The sequence below is a fragment of the Echinops telfairi genome, unplaced genomic scaffold (assembly GCF_000313985.2).
Source record: "Echinops telfairi isolate 266 unplaced genomic scaffold, ASM31398v2 ScPeMD7_7;HRSCAF=31, whole genome shotgun sequence".
Lineage (NCBI taxonomy): Eukaryota > Metazoa > Chordata > Mammalia > Afrosoricida > Tenrecidae > Echinops > Echinops telfairi.
The window spans coordinates 2,055,081-2,072,865 of NW_022103904.1; the positions used below are offsets into that span (position 1 = coordinate 2,055,081).

The 17,785-nt window shown below is 48.2% G+C and overlaps 1 protein-coding gene across 1 annotated transcript in view; it reads right to left on the minus strand.

The window, feature by feature from the left end:
• Positions 1-17,785, minus strand: part of AOAH (acyloxyacyl hydrolase) — a 247,582-nt gene that overhangs the window by 11,321 nt on the left and 218,476 nt on the right. The window contains exons 15-18 of the mRNA XM_013005992.2: positions 14,365-14,537; positions 7,005-7,063; positions 6,851-6,910; positions 3,113-3,209 (exon numbers count right to left, since the gene is read on the minus strand). Coding sequence (XP_012861446.2) covers positions 3,113-3,209; positions 6,851-6,910; positions 7,005-7,063; positions 14,365-14,537 — 389 coding nt within the window. The remainder of the gene's footprint in view (positions 1-3,112; positions 3,210-6,850; positions 6,911-7,004; positions 7,064-14,364; positions 14,538-17,785) is intronic.

The following is a 17,785-nucleotide window of genomic DNA, read 5'->3' on the forward strand; positions in this document are numbered from 1 at the left end:
CTTCCTCCAAGGACCTCCAACTGATGCACAAGAAGGATTGGTGGTAGGAGGGGCAGCGGGCATCGAAAGAGAAACAACATTTATTCTCTGCTTATTATAGACTTTGGGAGGATGCAGTAGGTGCTTGCCATATGTTGATAACGGTGATGGTGGAAGGATGCAGCTAACAGTTCATGGGTCCTTATGATGTACAGGACACAGTTCTAGTGTGTGATAGGCTTTGTCTCATTGAATCCTTATAGAATCCCTAGGGTAGTTACTTCTACCCTACATAAAGGGTAACAAAGGCAGAGGGGTGATGGCATTTTCTCAGGGTCATCTAGCTGGTCTGTGTCTGAGCTGGCACAGAAGGAACACAGCTCGGATGTTCAATTCTGCTCTCTTTCAAGAACTACACATTGCACCCACCGTGAAGTAGATCATACATCAAGGAGGGTGAATCTCTGTCTATTAAGAGAGATGAAATCTTTTGTTATAAAGCTAAAATTTCGAGTTAAAAATTACCTTTGCAGAGATCTAACTGTGGGTGTGAGTTCTGACCGTAACCTAGTGTCTAGGTGAACATAAAAATTCTAGGCCTTTTAGAAGAGGCTGATGCTGGGTCAGAAGTTTATAGCGGCAGATTTCTGCCTCTCTCCTTCACTCTGCCCATGTTAGAGTGTCCTCCCTAATAGGGGGCCCCCCCAACTGCATATGGGAAACATGACAAAAGCCCTGTCAGAGTGTTGAGCCTTAACACTTATTTTATAAATGGCGGGGTATCAGAAGACCTCAGAAGACCCCTGCAGCTGCTGATGGAATTGCAAGGCAGGACTAGTTGGGAGTTTCTTGGCGGCTGGCTGCCGTGGTGCTGTCAGGGGCTCAGGTCAGCTGCATTTGGTGGTGGTTTTTAGCGTCTATGTCGTGAGGACAGGAAAGGGCCGAAACTTGGCGTCCAAGCATGTTAGGCCAGCAGGGTGAAACCGACCACTACTGAGTGAGGGGCAATGCCCTTCTGTCTGTCCTCCAGGTACTTGTTTTGTTGATGACTACCTTCTCAGCAGGTCCCTGGATGGCACAGAGGTTTGCATTTGACTAGAATCTTAAGGTTGGTAGTTTGAACCCACTCCAGAAGAAATGCCTGACCATCTGCTTCGATTAGTGTTACGGCCACGAAAATCCTACGGAGAAGTTCTACTGTGTGATGCGTGACCTTGCCGTGAGTTGGAATCGACTGGATGACAATGGGTTTATATTCTCAGCCCCTAAGCAATCGCTGGCACATAAAAGGACCCAGCAGAGATCCGATGGCTGATTGAACCCTCAGGTTTAGAGCAATGTAGAGTCCTTCTATGAAACTTCAAAAATACACATGGGTCATAGTGGCCCTACAGGACAGAGTAGAACTGTCCCTGTGGGTTTCTGAGACTGTACATCTCCATAGGAGGAGAAAGCTTCGTCTTTCTCTCCAGGAACAGCGAGTGGTTTCAAACTGCTGTCCTTGTGAGTAGAAGGTCAATGTGTAACTCCCTTCACCACACATGGTTGCAACGAGTCAGAATCTATTTGATGACAGTGAGGTGTTTGGGGGCATTTTTTGGGTGCATGTAGATTAACTAGGGATTGAGTTGAAATTCAGATTCCGTTACCATGGGTCTAGAGTGAAACCTGAGATACTGCATTTGTAACTAGCTGCCTGGTGATGCTGACACGGCTGGTCACAGACCTCACTCTGAGCAGTAAGGGGGAAAGGGGCAGCTGCGCCTTCCTGGGTACCTGCTATGTGCCAGACATAGTATTTATGAGGATTACACATTACTTCATGTGATTATTACAAAGATTAGTTAGGTAGATACCCTAGCCCAATCCACGTCTGCAAAGGGGCTTTAAATATGTTCAGGGAATTGTCTCTAGTCCCAAAGATAATAAGTGACAGTGCTAGAGATCACTTTGGAAAACAAAAATAAGTCCCATGCAAATGTAAGACATTATTATATTTTTAATCACTTTATCTATATTCAAGGTTGGCAATGATCAAAGATCACCTGGTGGTGCATCAGTTTATACCAGGACTTCATTAATGAGTTTTTCACTCTGCATTTTAATGAGAGGTTATTTATCAAAATGTCTCTCCCCATGAGAGAAAGGCGAATCACCCCGACAGGAAATCTAGTTAAGGGTGATCAGTCTCATTGGAAAGATGTTCAGGACTGAGGTGCGAGTGTGTGTGATGCAAAACGTGTCGGCTCCTGTAAGATCTGATAATCCATGATAGCCATCTGCTGCACCCCAGGTGCTTGGGTGGGGGAGGGGGTTGGTAGGGGGATGGAAAGGAGAAGCTCTGGACAAGAGACCTCCCATCCCAGTGCATAAGCAGGGAAGCTTTTCATCAACATCCGCTCAGCTGGCAGTCAGGCAACAGGGGGCTCTTCGCTGATATCAAAAGTGCTTAGCGGTGAAAAGGAGTCTGGAAGGATTAAAGACCATAAATAATCATTTTTTAAGAGTCAAGAAATACAGGATGAATCGGTAGCTCCCAGGAAAGGAGGCTGGCATTGAGCGGTCATGCGCCAGTGACCCTGGCTTTGAACAGAAGGCTTGAAAGGGAACATAGCCACAGTCTTCCCAGAAAGCTGTCCCATGGGTTGTCCACTTTGACGCAAACCGATCCTCAGTTCCCCACTCAGACATTTTAAAATAGGTTCATCTTTCTGGGGTCTGCATCGTTCCTGAGTGTTCTGGGTCCTTGCATGCCCACTTTGCAAGGTACCACACCTTATCTTTCCTTCCTGCCACCCTCACCTTGAGCCCACCAGGGAAGGAGGGAATTTGCTACATTGCCAAGCACAGCTCCGGCAATTCCATTAGCCTGTGGGCTCCCAGCCCAACTGGTTCCCCTGCTCTCTTGCTTCAGGGATTCAGAACCAATGAGAGAAGACACAAGGGAGCGGAGCCTCTACAACCCCAGAGAGAGCTTCCAACTTCACCCTTTTTTCCACCCTTCTTTCAATCTTCAGAGCTAGTGGTGCATCAGCATTGGCAGGGAAGACCCAGCCCCTGGTTTGGAGAGGTGTGGTGCTGACAGATGGCTGGCACATTGGTCTCTGTCACTACCTAAAAACAAGCAACTTACTTTCTTGCAAGGTGAAATCCATGTAGAAGAGATTGAAGTTTGTAAACTTCTCGAGGCTTGCGATCTTTTTCAGTGTGCCGGAGAGTTGTGCTGCTCTCTGGGTACAAGGGAAACAGGATTCCGTGAAGGACAGTCTTTGACGTCAGGGAGATAATTCAGGCAGAACAATGGCACCCATCATCAGCATCCCTACCCCACTGCTCTGGCTCTAAGTCCTCATCAGGGATCCCTGGTGGGTCAATGGTTCAGCAGCTCGTCCAGAGGTAAGCAGTTAGAACTCACCAGGAATTCCGTGGGAGAACCTCTCCCACCTCCCCCCATAGCGCACCCGTGATCCTCTCCTGTAAAGATTACCTAAAAAACTTGACTGCCATTGAGTCAATTTTGACTCATGGTGACCCTATAGGATGGAGTAGAACTGCCTTTGGGGATTTCCAAGACTGTAATTGTTTACAGGCATAGAAAGCCTCCTCTCTCTCTCTCTCCCCCACAAAGTGGCTGGTGGTTTTGAACTGGTGACCTTGTGGTTAACAGCCCATCTGGTAACCCATTCTATCACCAGGGCTCCTGTAAAGATTAAAGCAAATCATGCCATCAAGTCAATGCTGACTCGTAGTGACTCTGCAGGACAAGGTAGAACTGGCCCTGTGAGATTCTGAGACGGGAAATGCTTGCAGGAGTAGAAGGTCTCATCGCTCGACCACGGAGTGGCTGGTGGTTTGGAACTGCTGCTCTTGTAGAGAACAGCCCAACTCATAGCCTACTCCACCACCAGGGCTCCTGTAAACATCACACCCTAGGAAACTCTGTGAGGCAATTCTGCTCTGTCCTATAGGGCTGCTATCCTTTGGAACCGACTCAAGAACAACTTGACATCAGCTGACTATAGCTCTGAACATTAAATCCTACCAGTGCACAAATGACCAATGAATATACGAGAAAAGTAACAGTCGTTAGAAACCAAGTCTTAAGTGCAAACTTTTCACTCGTGAGATTCTCAAGAAGATGAAGAGTTGCAGCAATCCAGTTTGGTGGACAATCGTCTCGATGTGAGTGAGGGAGGGGGCCGGAGTGGAGACCCAAAGCCCATCCGTGGACAATTGGACATCCCTCACAGAAGGGTCACAAGGAAGAGACAAGCCAGTCAGGGTGCAGTAGAGCGCCGATGAAATATACAATTTTCCTCTAGTTCTTTAGTGCTCCCTCCCGCACCCCACTATCATGACCTTATAAATCTAGAGCATGTACATTGGTACAGACAAGAGCTCGCAACACAGGGAATCCAGGACAGGTAAACCCGTCAGGATGAATAATGAGAGCAGTGATACCAGGAGGGGAAGGGGGAGAAAGGGAGAACCAAACACAATGATCAAAACATATAACCCCCTCCCAGGGGGACAAACAACAGAAAAGTGGGTGAAAGGAGACAGCGGTTGGTGTAAGACATGAAAAAAACCCACCCCAATTTATAAATTATCAAGGGTTATAAGGCAGGGAGGATGGGGGAAATGAGCTAATACCAAGGGCTCAAATAGAAAGAAAATGTTTTGAAAATGATGGCAACGTATGTACAAGTGTGCTTGACACAATAGACGTATGTATGGATTGGGCTAAGAGCTTTAGGAGCACCCAATAAAATAATTAAAAAGAAAAAACCAAAATGCCGGTTGTTTAAACCTCTCTGGAAAAGAGCCTCACAATATGAATCAGTCTTGAAAGACGAGTAGCTCTTTGAGCTGGTAGCTTGGCCTTCAAAATTTGTCTTCAGGAAATGCACATGAAGATACGTGTTATAAGAAGGGTCATCGGGCTGCTCTTAATCCGAGTGATGCAATGGGGAGAAATCTACACATCCAACTCCAGGAAGGAAGGAAATCATGGTGCCTTCATATAGGGAACGCTATAAATCAGTGGTTCTCAACCTTCCTAATGCCGCAACCCTTTAATACAGTTCCCCATGTTGTGGTGACCCCCAACCATAAAATTATTTTCGTTGCTACTTCATAACTGTAATTTTGTTACTGTTATGAATTGGGCAACTGCTGTAAAAGGGTCATTCAACCCCCAAAGGGTTCACGACCAACAGGTTGAGAACTGCTGTCAGTGGTGTGTAAGTATGGATACTATGAAGGCAACGAATGAAAATCATATTAGAAGGACATATATACATATAATCAAACCACCTGCTATCAAGTTGATTCTGACTCACAGTGACTCTTTCTCTATAGGACAGAGTAAACCTGAGCCTGTGGTTTTCCAAAGCTGTAACTCTTTATGGGACCAGAAAGCTTCATCTTTCTCTCTTGGAGCAGTTAGTGGTTTTGAAGTGATGAGCCCGTTGTTAGCACTCCAATTCATAACCCACTTGTGGTAGTTACATAATCTGGTGACAATTTGGGACTTGAGAGGATTAAGAGTGAAGGGGTGGAGTCTAGTCTGTCAATCGGATCATAGCCAATGAGGCCTCTGTGTGGGCATGGCCTTCTCCTGAGAATTCTGGAAAATCTGGAATTTCTTCCTTGGAGGTGGGAGACACACTCTCTCTTGGCTCACTCTCTTGGAGACGCTCACTCCCTTGAAGACGCTGACAAGACATGGCACTATGCTGATAGACCCCATGTCCTGGGAACTGGAGGAGCCACATGGAGACCTCTGTCAGTGCTGATATGCTTCTATCGCCACTGGATCCACAAGACTTTGCATCCACTGACCTGTCATTGTCCTGCATATGGCATCATTGCCTGTGTTTTGTGAGTCTGAAGAGGACTTTATAGATTGGTATCGGACATATGGGCTAATATCAGACTTATGGACTTGATCTGGACTGGGATGGGATGTGTTTTCAATATTCAACGGCTCTTGTATCTAAAGTTCTTTCTTATACATATATGAGTATCTATGAATTTGTTTCTCTAGTCTACCCAGACTAACACACCTCTACTCCACCAGGGATTTTTACAAATGACCTGAGAGAGTGGGAGCTTGATGATTTTATCATTGCTTTCTGTGCTTTTGATTCGATTCTCCAACTTTCTTTTGGTCATGGCAACAGCAGAAGTCCTTAGGTGGTGCCAACCTTTGATGTGCTCAGTTACAAACAGAAAGGACGGAGGTTTGAGACCACCAGAGGTGTCTTGGAAGGATGTCCTGCTGATCTTAGAGATATTTGGAAACCTCTGGAGGCAGTTCTGTTCAGATGCTGGAGATATCTACACGAGTCGGAGTCATCTCCATGGTAGCGGCTCTAGGTTTGTGGTCATTGGAAAGCTACTCCAATAAATAGTTTTCAAAGAGTTCATTTCCCAAAGGCGAAAGGTGAGCCTTTTGCTTGTGCAATGTATTCCCTCTGAGAAGAGAGCGAGGTTTCAAAGTACCTGGTCTTCTCTTGCCTCAATTCTCCAGCCATTGGTTAGGCTTACCCTTACTTAGCTCTCTCCATCTCTACAAATAGGTTTAGGACCACTTTAAAAGGGGTGTGTGTGTGTGTGTGTGTGTGTGTGTGTGTGCGCGCGCATACAAGAGAGAAACGCAGAGACAGAGTGACAGAGGGACCAGAAAGAGACAGAGGAGTAGAGAGAGGGCACACACACCCTCTTCCTCACTCCAGCATTTGGAAGTTGTTTTCACTAGCTTAGAGACAGCCACTCTGCTCGACAGTCTCATCCCCAGTGAAAACACTGCAGAAGACACAGGCCAAGATGCTCAGAGTTGGCATCACAAGGACTGCGACTGTCATACCTCTGACGTCAGAGCCCGGAGTGTCTCATTGGCAGACATCCAGCCTTGGCAAGGGTTGACCTGGGAGAATGGAAACATGGCTGATTAAAGGGGACCTGTGACAGGTAAGAGGGAGGGTAACATTGGGAGAAGAGAATGCAAGGTGGGAGCTCACCTGGAGGCAGCTCAGGAAGGAGTATAATTGCGCATAGGTCACGTCTTTATTTAGCTGGCCTGGAAGACAGAGAGGTCTTGGATGTCACAAGCAGTGAGAGACTTCTCCCCTGCAGACAGTGGCACAGACAGGATGTGCCCTGGTGGTGCATTCAGCTTCATGTGCATTCCTTCCAGTCAGACCCAGAGCCTGGGAGGGACCCGAGGAGTTCATGCCCACCTAGAGCACTCGGTGTGGGCCAGGGGGGCTTAGGGACCTGACTCCAGGGATGAGGGAGAGGAGCATGCAGCAGATAGAGACCAGGGCAAGAGGACATGGGGTGGTGGTGGTGCAAAGGGTTAATAGCCTGGGCTGCACACCGAAAGGTAGGAGGTTCAAGTCCACTCTGAGGCACCGTGGAAGAAAGGCCTGTCAATAAACTTCTGAAAATGCAGACATTGAAATCCCTAGGACACACAGTTCTAATTGGACACAACTGGGATCTCCATGAGTTAGAACGGACTCAACGGTGTAGCTGTTGGTTTTAAAAATATATATTTTAAAACTCCTCATATGAGCCCAGAATAACTCTGACAAAGACTTCAAAGAGCTGCAGTTTCTCCCAGCCATATATGAAATGTCAGGTGCCCGTGGGGGTACCAAGAGCATTCAAGGTGGCTGTTGACCAAATCTCTCTCTCCAATTTAGGGAACACCCTGATCTCACCCGTCCAAAGACCTGGCAGGAATTTACGGTCATGCCAAACCTGTAACTCGATGAACTAAAGGTGCTACTTTATCTGCTAAGACTTTGTATTGGTTGCTGCTTTGCCTCCGAGCATTGCTCCAGTGGCTCCTGGAATAGGGTGGCCATCACTTTAAGTATTCCTCCATGGCACTGGATGAGGCCTTGGAGATTTAGTGGGAGAACTCTTGCCCTCCACGTGGGAGATCCAGGTTGGGTTCCTGGCCAGGGCACCGTAGGTGCAGCACCTTCGTCTGTCAGTGGAGCCTTTGAAAATCAGCCAGTGAAAAGCCTATGGATCACACCAATCAGTCATGGGGATGGCCCAGGACCTGGCAGCATTTCATTCTGCTGTCTGTGGCATCACCAAGTGTGGAAGGCCGACTCCACTATAGCCAACAACGATAGCGTGGCCCTAGATGGAGGATCGCTCAGAGGAAATCTTATTTGATCTCCCTTTAGCAGATCATGTTCATGCATTCAATTTTTGACATAGGTGAACAAGGTACGTAAGAATAAAGAAAGGTCCCTAGGTGGCATTCATTGCTTCAGTTTGAACCCATCCGGTGGTAGCATGAAAGAAGCCTGGCCATTGACTTCCATTAAGATGACAGTCACGACAAGCTCCTGGAGCAGTTCTATGCTGTGAGACACGAGGTGGCCTCGAGTTGGGATTGATGCAGAGACAATAAGCAACAACAATAGCCAGAATCAAGATGATTAGCACCATGGAAGCAGCAGCCAAGAAATCAAACGATGGGTTGCGCTGGGTGAATCTGCTGCTGCAAAGCTCTTTAGAGGGCTTAAGTGCAATGGTGTTACTTGAAGGGATAAAGTCACCGAGCAAACCCATAGTATTTCCAATCGCCTTACAAGCATATAAAAGCTCGACTGTGAATAAGGAAGACAGCAGAATATTTGATGCGTTTGAAGTATGGTTTGGGGACAGAATGTTGAACATATCACGGATTGCCAGAAGAACAAACAAATCTGTCTTGGAAGAAGCACCGCCAGAATGTCCTGGAAGCTTGGGAACGTGTTAGCCGAATACGAATCTGATGCTGCCATGCTGTTGGCGTGAAGGGCCTTCGGTCCCCACTCACGACCCCACGTACACCTGAACACAGCACTGCCTGCTCCTGCTCCGCCCTCACCATGGTGGTTCTGCACAGGCCCACAGCTGGAGCCACTGTGACAATCCAGCTCCTCTTTGGAGAGACCAGGGAGACTTCGCCTCCTATACTTTGGAGGTGCTATCAGTAGGGACCAGTCCCTTACAAAGGGCACTGAGCTTTGGTAAAGTAGAGAGAGGGTCAGTGAGAAAAACAAACATGGAGACCCTCAAGGAGCTGGCTTCATACAGTGGCTGCAGCAGTGGGCTTACGCATAACAATAATTGTGAGGATGGTGCAGGGCCGGGCAGTGTGTTGTTTGGGAGTACATGGGGTCATGAGGCGTGGGAACCTGTGCCAACCAACCACAGCAACCATCTGAGCGTATATGTGCCATCACGTGGAGCTTTCTCAAGCCTCAGCAGCAGACCCATACCAGTGGGGCCCATTTCCTCCCTCTTGCAGTTGATCAGGTACACTGGTACCTCTGCCTCTCTCCTCTGCTCCAGCATCCCCACCCCCAGAGCAATCCAACGTGCTTGCTGCAGCGGAGACATAAAATATAGGCTCCTGAGTCTCAGGGGCGAGCGACTGGTGCTGTATCCATTAACACTTACGACACGCTCGCAAAATAAAGGGAAATAATAGGAGCTATCTCAGAGCAAAGAGAAAGATTGAAGGTGATGGAACACAGTCTTATTTTTCACTTAGACCGCAGATCAGTTAGACTGAAAGAGAGATTCAATTTTCTTGTCAGAGAGAAAAAAAATATATGATCTCTCTGTGTGGGCGAGTGAATCCCCAGTTGGGACCCACAGGCTTATTACCACCATGGAAGTCACAGGGACACAGCAGAGCCGTCTCGGCTCTGCAGATGCTTCCCAAGCCACCAGGCTCTCCTCCTGCCTTCAGCTCTAGGCCCCGCTCTCCCCCGGCTGGTCCAATTGGACCGGGTCATTCAAGGGAAATCCTTAGTGGGTGTAGATCAGCCTGCGGAACAGGAGAGAGGTGCGTCGGGTTGCTGGAGATAAGTGGAGAGGTGTTAGTGAATGAGCTGGCTTCTCCTCTCTGGTATCTCTGCCTGCTGGAGAGTGGGTGGCTCTGGGGCTGGTCCCGTGGGAGGCTACTTGCTGGAGAGGGGCTCATGGTTTTAAGAAAGGGAAGTGGCTATTTTTTGTTATTCTTATGCCAATCGGTCATCCAATCTCTCTGTAGGCATTGCTTTCTATTCTTGCTGCATCAATGGCATTTTGTAATATTGAGGAGCCCTGGTAGAAAGAGGGATGGCTACTCATGTGTCATACATCAGACAACAAGTGACGTGTATGTGCGTCTCCCCGATCAGAGCAGCTAATCAAATTAAGAGAGTTGATCAGCCATTTCCAAGGGTGGAGCTGAAGTGCTGTCCCACTGTGGCCAGAAGCTAGCCAACTAACCGGAGGCCAGAAGGCCCGTGTGGGGGGTGGGGGAGCCAGAGGCTGAACCTCTGGGCACTCCAGGCACCCTCCAACGATGAAAGGACACGTCCTACCCTAGCTGGCTGCAGTCGAAGTTGGTGTCTCAGTAATTTGTCAGTTCTTTAGGGCAGCTCTTTGGTATTTATTTAATGCTTGGAACATAATCGAAATTTTGGCACCATAAAAACTGAGTACCAACGAAGATGAGTCACCTCTCCGTGAATGTATTAAACCTTAGTAAAACTGCATTAATTCAGACTCAGGGAGAGGCAGCCACAAAATATAACTGACAAGGTATTTTAAAACACTCGAAATGAAACTTTTTTTTTTGGCCAGAGATTCTGCAAGGAAGAGCTTCTTACAGGCTTATTTAGCAATCATTAATCCCCAACGACCCCCCGAACAAACTCCCATAGCTTGTACTGTCGCTGTGGTTACGTGGTACTGTAACTGTACTGTCGGGATCTAGGTAGTATTTTTTCTTCTTTCTTGTTTGAGGACAAGGCTTCCATCTTCGGATTCTCTTTATTCCTAAAGCACACAATAGGGACCACAGATAGATTATGCAATGCTTGTATTTTTTTTATAGGCTGTGTCTGCCTAAGGACTCATGACTAGTCAGGCCTGGCTTTTTCCACGTCCTCCCAGAAGATCTAGGCCACTGGAACCCTAATGCAGGATCCGTCCTCCCTGGTCCTTCCTCGCAGAGGAAAGAACCTCTCACCAGACATCGCTGCCGCTAGAGAGTGTGGGGTCCATCACAGCTCTTGCAGTGGGGCACAGACTGGTCAGTGATTTACAGACCTGGCTGACGTGCAGCGATGCAGGAGGGAACTGGGAGCCCGGTTTGTTGTTGTTGTTGTTGTTGTTGTTGTTTGTTTGTTTGGGGTGCTTATTAGTCTGACAGATGCTGTGGTGGTTAACCATTTCTTTGCTGAATGATCCGATGGAGCCTCTGCCTGCCCTGCTCGAGGGAGAACAGGCAACTGCACAGCAAGAGCAAGTGACTAATCTCCTCTCCCCCTTTCGTGCCACACAACCCTTGGCAACCCCCCGCCCCCCACCGCCAGTGTGGCTACTGATTAAGGTGACAACAACTCAGTTTCAGATTATCCAATAAGCAAGGTAATTACCCAGTAAGTAACCCTTACTTACTAATCTGGAGCAAACAATTTCATACTTTTTCACCACATCAAAGGTCTGGCTGGCACCTGTCTCTCTCCCAACCCGAGACCATCTTCCAATGGAAATCAAAGTCTCTCTTCACATTTCAATCCCTGGAAGGGATGGAGTATTTACAAAGCCAGGGAAGCACAAGGTGACTTGTGTTTACTTAACTAATCTGTGGTGAACCGTTTTACAGGTTTGGGATGGGGAAATCCATCGGAGCTTGTTCACTACATCGGTTCTCTGGAGCAATGGCCAAAATCTCTGTTTTTAAATGTTCTCTGACAAGTCTGATGTCAACTCGGAGCTTAGAAAGCACCACAGCATGGAATCCTGGTACATGCAGACACACCCGAGAGGCACGGCTTTTCAGGGAATCGATCGGTCCCTGCTCATGGTGAGAATGAAGACGCAGCGGTTGGGGTGGAGTGGGAGCAGGCGAGGAGAGCACGTGGTTTCTCTCCTGGCCTTTCACCTCCCCTGGACAAGCTATGACGAGCCATGCAAAGTGTGGAAGAAGGAAGCTGGCCAAACCCCACCTACTCCCCCGGTCTGTCCAGGAAGGGCGGAGGTGCCTCACCAAGGAATTTATAATTTATTTCCCATGGCAACCAGGCAGCAGGGATAATTTAGGATGTGAGTAATAACTCCAAAACCTTAAACACAATTTAGGTGGTTGCACCTCCCCGTCTCAAACCAGGCCGTCCATACAGAGCAAAGCCCTCCCGCTGTCCCCCTCTTCTCCTGGAGTGCTGTGAGATGAACAGTGGCCTGACAGGGGACACGCAGGCAACACCGAGAGCAGGGTTTCCAACCAGGTCATGATTGACATGGGGGCCTGGATAACCCTTGGTTGTGTCTGGCTGTGGGAAGGGGGGAGGAGGGGGAGGTTTGACAACATCCCTGGCCTGAATCCACTAGACGTTAGCCATCAGTAGCAGCACCAGTTGCGGTGACCACTGAGGGGTTGGGTGGAGTAGATGAAATTGCCCCTGGTTGAGCACCATTGGCACGAAGAATCCACCAAAGTGGATGGTGAGCCCCCAAACTGCCCTTCTTCTCTCCTGGATGCCTTTCCAAACTGGTCTGGAGTCATTATTACATAACATAATAAGACAAAATCTAGCAAAAAACCAAACCAATTGCCATTGAATTGATGCTGCTGTGTTTCAAAGTAGAACTCCACCCTGCCGGGGTTGTCAAGGCTACCACCTTTCAGAAGTACAATGCCAGGCTTGGCTCCTGAAGTACCTTTGGCTGGATTCGAACCACCAACTTTTCAGCTAACAGTTGAGAGCATCACCTCTGCACCAGGTGGTGTTAGCATGTCTGAGGAGGAGCAGGATCATAGTTCTACTAGCAGGAGGGATATCCTTTCCTCCTGAGCGGCTGGGCAGAGTTCGTTTAGATGCACACAAATGACTCAGGAGGAAAACGACTTCAGCCTTATTGGTGGGGGGCTGGATGTATCCTACATCTTCCCCACAATGGAGGGCCAGTCGTAGTCCTGGGAGAGCTGCTTGCAAGATCTGCATGCCTCTTGTGGAGAAGAGTGGGAGTTACTGAGGGAAGAGGGAGGGTGATGGGCTTGTGTGGGGACAAAGGGAGATTGAAAAGATCCAGAGAAGTTAAATATGCAGGTGACAACCCTCTGATGCTCTCAACCGTGAAAGTTTACTGTCCTCTTCCCGCCCTTGAGGAGGGTGCTAAGAGCTGAGTTTCAGGTCTTCCTCCTTTGGATTGCCCCCATAACTCCAGAGAAATGGATTGGACCTCCAGAATGGTTCGTTTTAGTTGGTCTACGTAGATGGGTACAGTGGCATGAGGGTGGGCTTTCTACTTCACTGGCAGAGGTGCTGTTGATAGGGGGCTGAAGGAGGGGGCCTAGGTTTCTTCTGGTAGGTAGTCCTCAGAGAGGATGAGGCTAGCTAAGCCCTTTCCTGCTTAATTATCTTCCTGTAACACTGACTACCTTCGTACATACACTGGGTTTTTTCTCCTATGAGAATACAAGCCCAATGTGGGCAAAGGTGCATGGCTATTTGTCCACTGTCATTTACCCCAGGCCTAGGAGAGTGGCCAGCCCACAGAGGGCACATAACAATGAACTTTTGAAAAGAAAACTCTCTCATGAAACGCAGGAAGCAGAACCCTGCCACACCCAGCTCATGGTGGCCATGAGTGGTGCATCATCCTGAAGTCCCTGGGTGGAGCAGATGGTTACGCTGGGCTATGAACTGAACTTTTGTCATCAGCGCCCCGACTTCTCTTTCAACTCCTTCGTTTTTAACTTGGGAAATGGAATTCATTCATTAAAATACTCACCTCTCCAGCTGCTTTAAGCATCAGTCCGGCAGCCCCCCATATGTGAATTGCCACCGCTTCTGCAATGTTTGGAAAACACTTGGCCTGCTGGAGCAGTCCCTGGACGTTCCTGGGGACCTTTCAGGCATTTGGGAGTCAAGTGCCTGCAAGCATAGCCTCAAGGAGTGATTCCAAACTGGCCACGAGGGGGCACTGCCCTTATTTCCATTGAGGGATGGAGAAATCCCTCCCTTGGACTCAGCGCTCTCTCTTTGTGGGTTTCATCAACTCATCCCCTATCTCACTTTCGGTAAAGAGAGCTCCTGATTTAAGCTCTTACCTTTCAATTGGTCTTAATTCTTCCGTAAGTACTTCTGCCCTTTCTGGCTTTGGGCCTGACTCTGCCCATCTTTGGGTACTGACCTTTCGACACACTGCCTGAGGCTCTTCTGCTCACCAGTTAGGCCCCATGAAGTGGGACAGGCAACAGTGTGAGTGTGCATTGCTGTACCACCCGAAGTGTGTGGATACCAGACTCGGTGCGCACCAAACCCCGTCTATATGGCGATGTTGTTAAGTGGTAAAACAGCCAGATACCAAGGGGATGATATCGGTCGTGCAGATGATCCCAGAGGAAGGTTCCGTCCGCTAAGCCGTAGAACACAACATGGCTGCCGTTGGGCAGGTGGGAATTTAGATGCTTCAGAGTCTGTGTGACTTTGGAGTACAATTGCTCAGGAGTGGTCATTTTGGGGACTGGATCAGTGTGCCTGTTAGTGAAAAAAGAACAACAAAATGACCAGAATATACTTTAGTAGATTATAAGGCCAAATACATGAAATACAAGATAGACTGCACACACACACACACACACACACACACACACACACACACTTGTGCTCTTTCTCCGGTGGTGGTTTGTGCTGCATGCAACATATCCCTGCCTCCACTGTTCAGGAACATGGTAAAATTGCTCCCCCTGATGCCTTTGTGATTGGCTGGGCCATGTGACTAGTTCTGGCCAATGAGGAGCTGTGACACATGTCATTTGGGGGATGTGAAAACACCTGGAACACTCTCTTTCCCATCCGCTGGTGTGGACAGTGAGTCCCCAGGTGGGATAAGTGGTTCGTGTGTCTTCCACTGCTGGAACCCAGTTAGCCAGGCCGTAGAAGCCAGGCCCGGTGCTCAGCTTCAATAAGGATCACGGCCGAGAAAACCCCACGGAGCAGTTCTACTGTGTGACACCTGGGATCACAGGCATGTGGCATCCGTTCGATGACAGTTTTCCTGAGGCCGGCAGCAGCACTCCATGCTGATGCTTGGTGGACATACCGTGTGAGTGAGAAGTCAACGATTGCTGCTTTATGCTAGGGCTCGCTTCATTCCTGCAGCATAAGCTCGCCTGTCCTGACTGATACGCACAGCTAACGGAAGCCAAAGACTCTTGTATTTCTATTTGCTAACACGTGGAAATCGGCAGCATCCTTCACATAGATCACAGCGAGGGAAACAGAATCTCACCGAGAAATGAAGTTCTATTATGTGTCCACACTCGGTTCCTCCTTCCTACACATTGAATTTGTACTTTGTTGAATTGCCTGATAGATGACTCCACCAGGCTATTGCCCTGCAGCGTTATCTGCCAGCAGGCAATTACATTTTGCATCACTGTCTTTGTCTATGGAGCAGTGCTTGTACTCTCTAGAGGATGTTTGGGTTTTTAAAATCATATTTTTCTCTTCTTGTTTCATAGAATTTAGTAAACACAAAAAGAGAACATCCTGAAAGGGGCGATGCAAAAACAGATCTAAGAATCAAAGCAGCTGAAGCAAAGATGGAACTCATAAGTGAATACGAGAGGCAACTATTTCGGTTCAACCAGACACGTACTGAATTTCAGTCGGTTAGTTGGGTTTCCATTGGTGTGAAAAAGAACAAAGTAAAGACATTTAATCAAAATTCGTTTCTGTTCTTAAAGCCACTTATTCAAGGTATTTCTGTTACAGCGGAAAGGAAGGTGGGGATGTTTTGCTTGATTTGCATACGCACAGGCGCCCCCCCACCCCCCACCTCCCTGAGTGAAGGGGATCTTAGTTGCCTTGTGGATTCATTCAGACCAAGAACACCTGCCCAGGTAACTGGGGCTTATGTTTACTGTGCGTTTGAAGTGTGACCACCAGGGCGAAATGAATGTCAAGCGAGGTGTTTAGAGCTTGTCCGCTGTGGCTGAAAGAGCTAGCACACACTGTCCCGCCACTTTTGCCTTGGCCTCCTCATTGTTGTTGTTGTTGTTGTGTTTCTGGCACAATACTTGGGATCAAAGCAATTATGTTGAGCATAGTTTCTCTTTCGGGAGCCCTAGTGGCATAGTGGTTATGCACTGGGCTGCTAATCACAGTGTCAGCAGTTCGAAATCACCAGCTGCTTCTCAGGAGAAAAATGAGACATTCTACTCCTGAGAAGAGTTACAGTCTTGGAAAACCATGGGGGGCAGGTTTACCCTGTCCTTGAGGATCACTTGAAACCAGAATCAACTCCACGGTGGTGTTTGGGTTTCTGGAAGGTTCACAGAAAGGCAAGATGAATTCAGTCTCCCAAACTCCCAATTGAGTCATCATCCTGATTCTTGTCGTTAGAGGCACCACTCTCATGATAAACAAGTTTGTATTTATGAAGGGCACCCCTCAAATCAAGAAAATACAATTGTTACCAGATGCGGTTCTGGTCTTACGGAGAAAGACTTGGTTTTGGAAGACACAGGGCGATGGGGAGACTTTTATCAGAGGAGGGAGAAAAGGCTGTCCAGCCAGTATGGCCAGAAGCAGCATCTCGTGCTCCCCAAGTGTGCATCTGGAGCTTCTTAAAGGCTCCCACTGGCACGATGGTCTCAGGACTTTTCAGCTGGGCATGCTGTTTCCACTAGATGATGTCAGCGGAACAGGAGGTTCTGGGCGATACAGTCTCTAGGGTGAGATACAGTCACGGCACCCCGAACACGCTCTGTCGGGGTCTCCCCTTTGTGTCAATAATCAAACAGCTTCTTATGAAGTGGAGTCAAAATGGAAGACTTGGTGTTGCTAACGGAACACTCTCCGCCAGTTTTGCTCGGTCAGGTACAGCTACAGACTTGACCCCCATGCACTGTCATCCGTGTCCACATGCACTGTCAGTTGTCTGGCAATATTAACCAGCACAGAGGGTCTAAATGGCAGTGGTGAGTGTTTCTCTTCTGGGTGCCCTGAATGATGTCTTCTGACTTCTGTCCCTGAAAAACTCTCAGTGCCCTTTGGATCTGTGTGATTTTTTTCTCCAGCCTTTTTTTGGGAGGGGGAGGACTTTAGCATCTGCAAGTGTAGTGGTAGCCCAGTTAGTAGAATATGTAACTTCTATTTGGGAGACAAGGAGCTCTGGATGCTAATCACAAGGTTGGTGGTTCAAACCTACCGTCCACTCTGAGGGAGAAAGAAGAGGCTGTCTGCTCACTTAGAGGTTAACATCTCAAAAACACCCAGGAGCAGTTCTACTCTGTCCTATTAAGACACCACTAATTGGAGTTGACTTGAGGGCAGTGGGCTTTCTTTGGGAGACGTGGGTTCATTTCTGGCCAACACTTCACCAGTTTATCCTTGGGGGCTTGTGTGTGGCTGAACAGGTTTCAGTGGTGCTTCCAAACTAAGACCAAGCTCACCAAAACCCCTGCTACTGAATCATATGGACTCATAGCGACCGTGTGGGACTCAGGAGAACTGCCCCTGTGAGTTACTAAGACTGTAACCCTGTACAGCAGCGGTTCTCAACCTTTGGGGGGGTCGAACGACCCGTTCACAGGGGTTGCCCGATTCATAACAGTAGCAAAATTATAGTTATGAAGTAGGAACAAAAATAATTTTATGGTTGGGGGGTCACCACCACATGAGGTCGTGGCATTAGGAAGGTTGAGAACCACTGCTCCACAGAGTAGAAAGCCTCATCTTTCTCCCATGGAGTGACTGGTGGCTTGAAACCGTTGACCTTG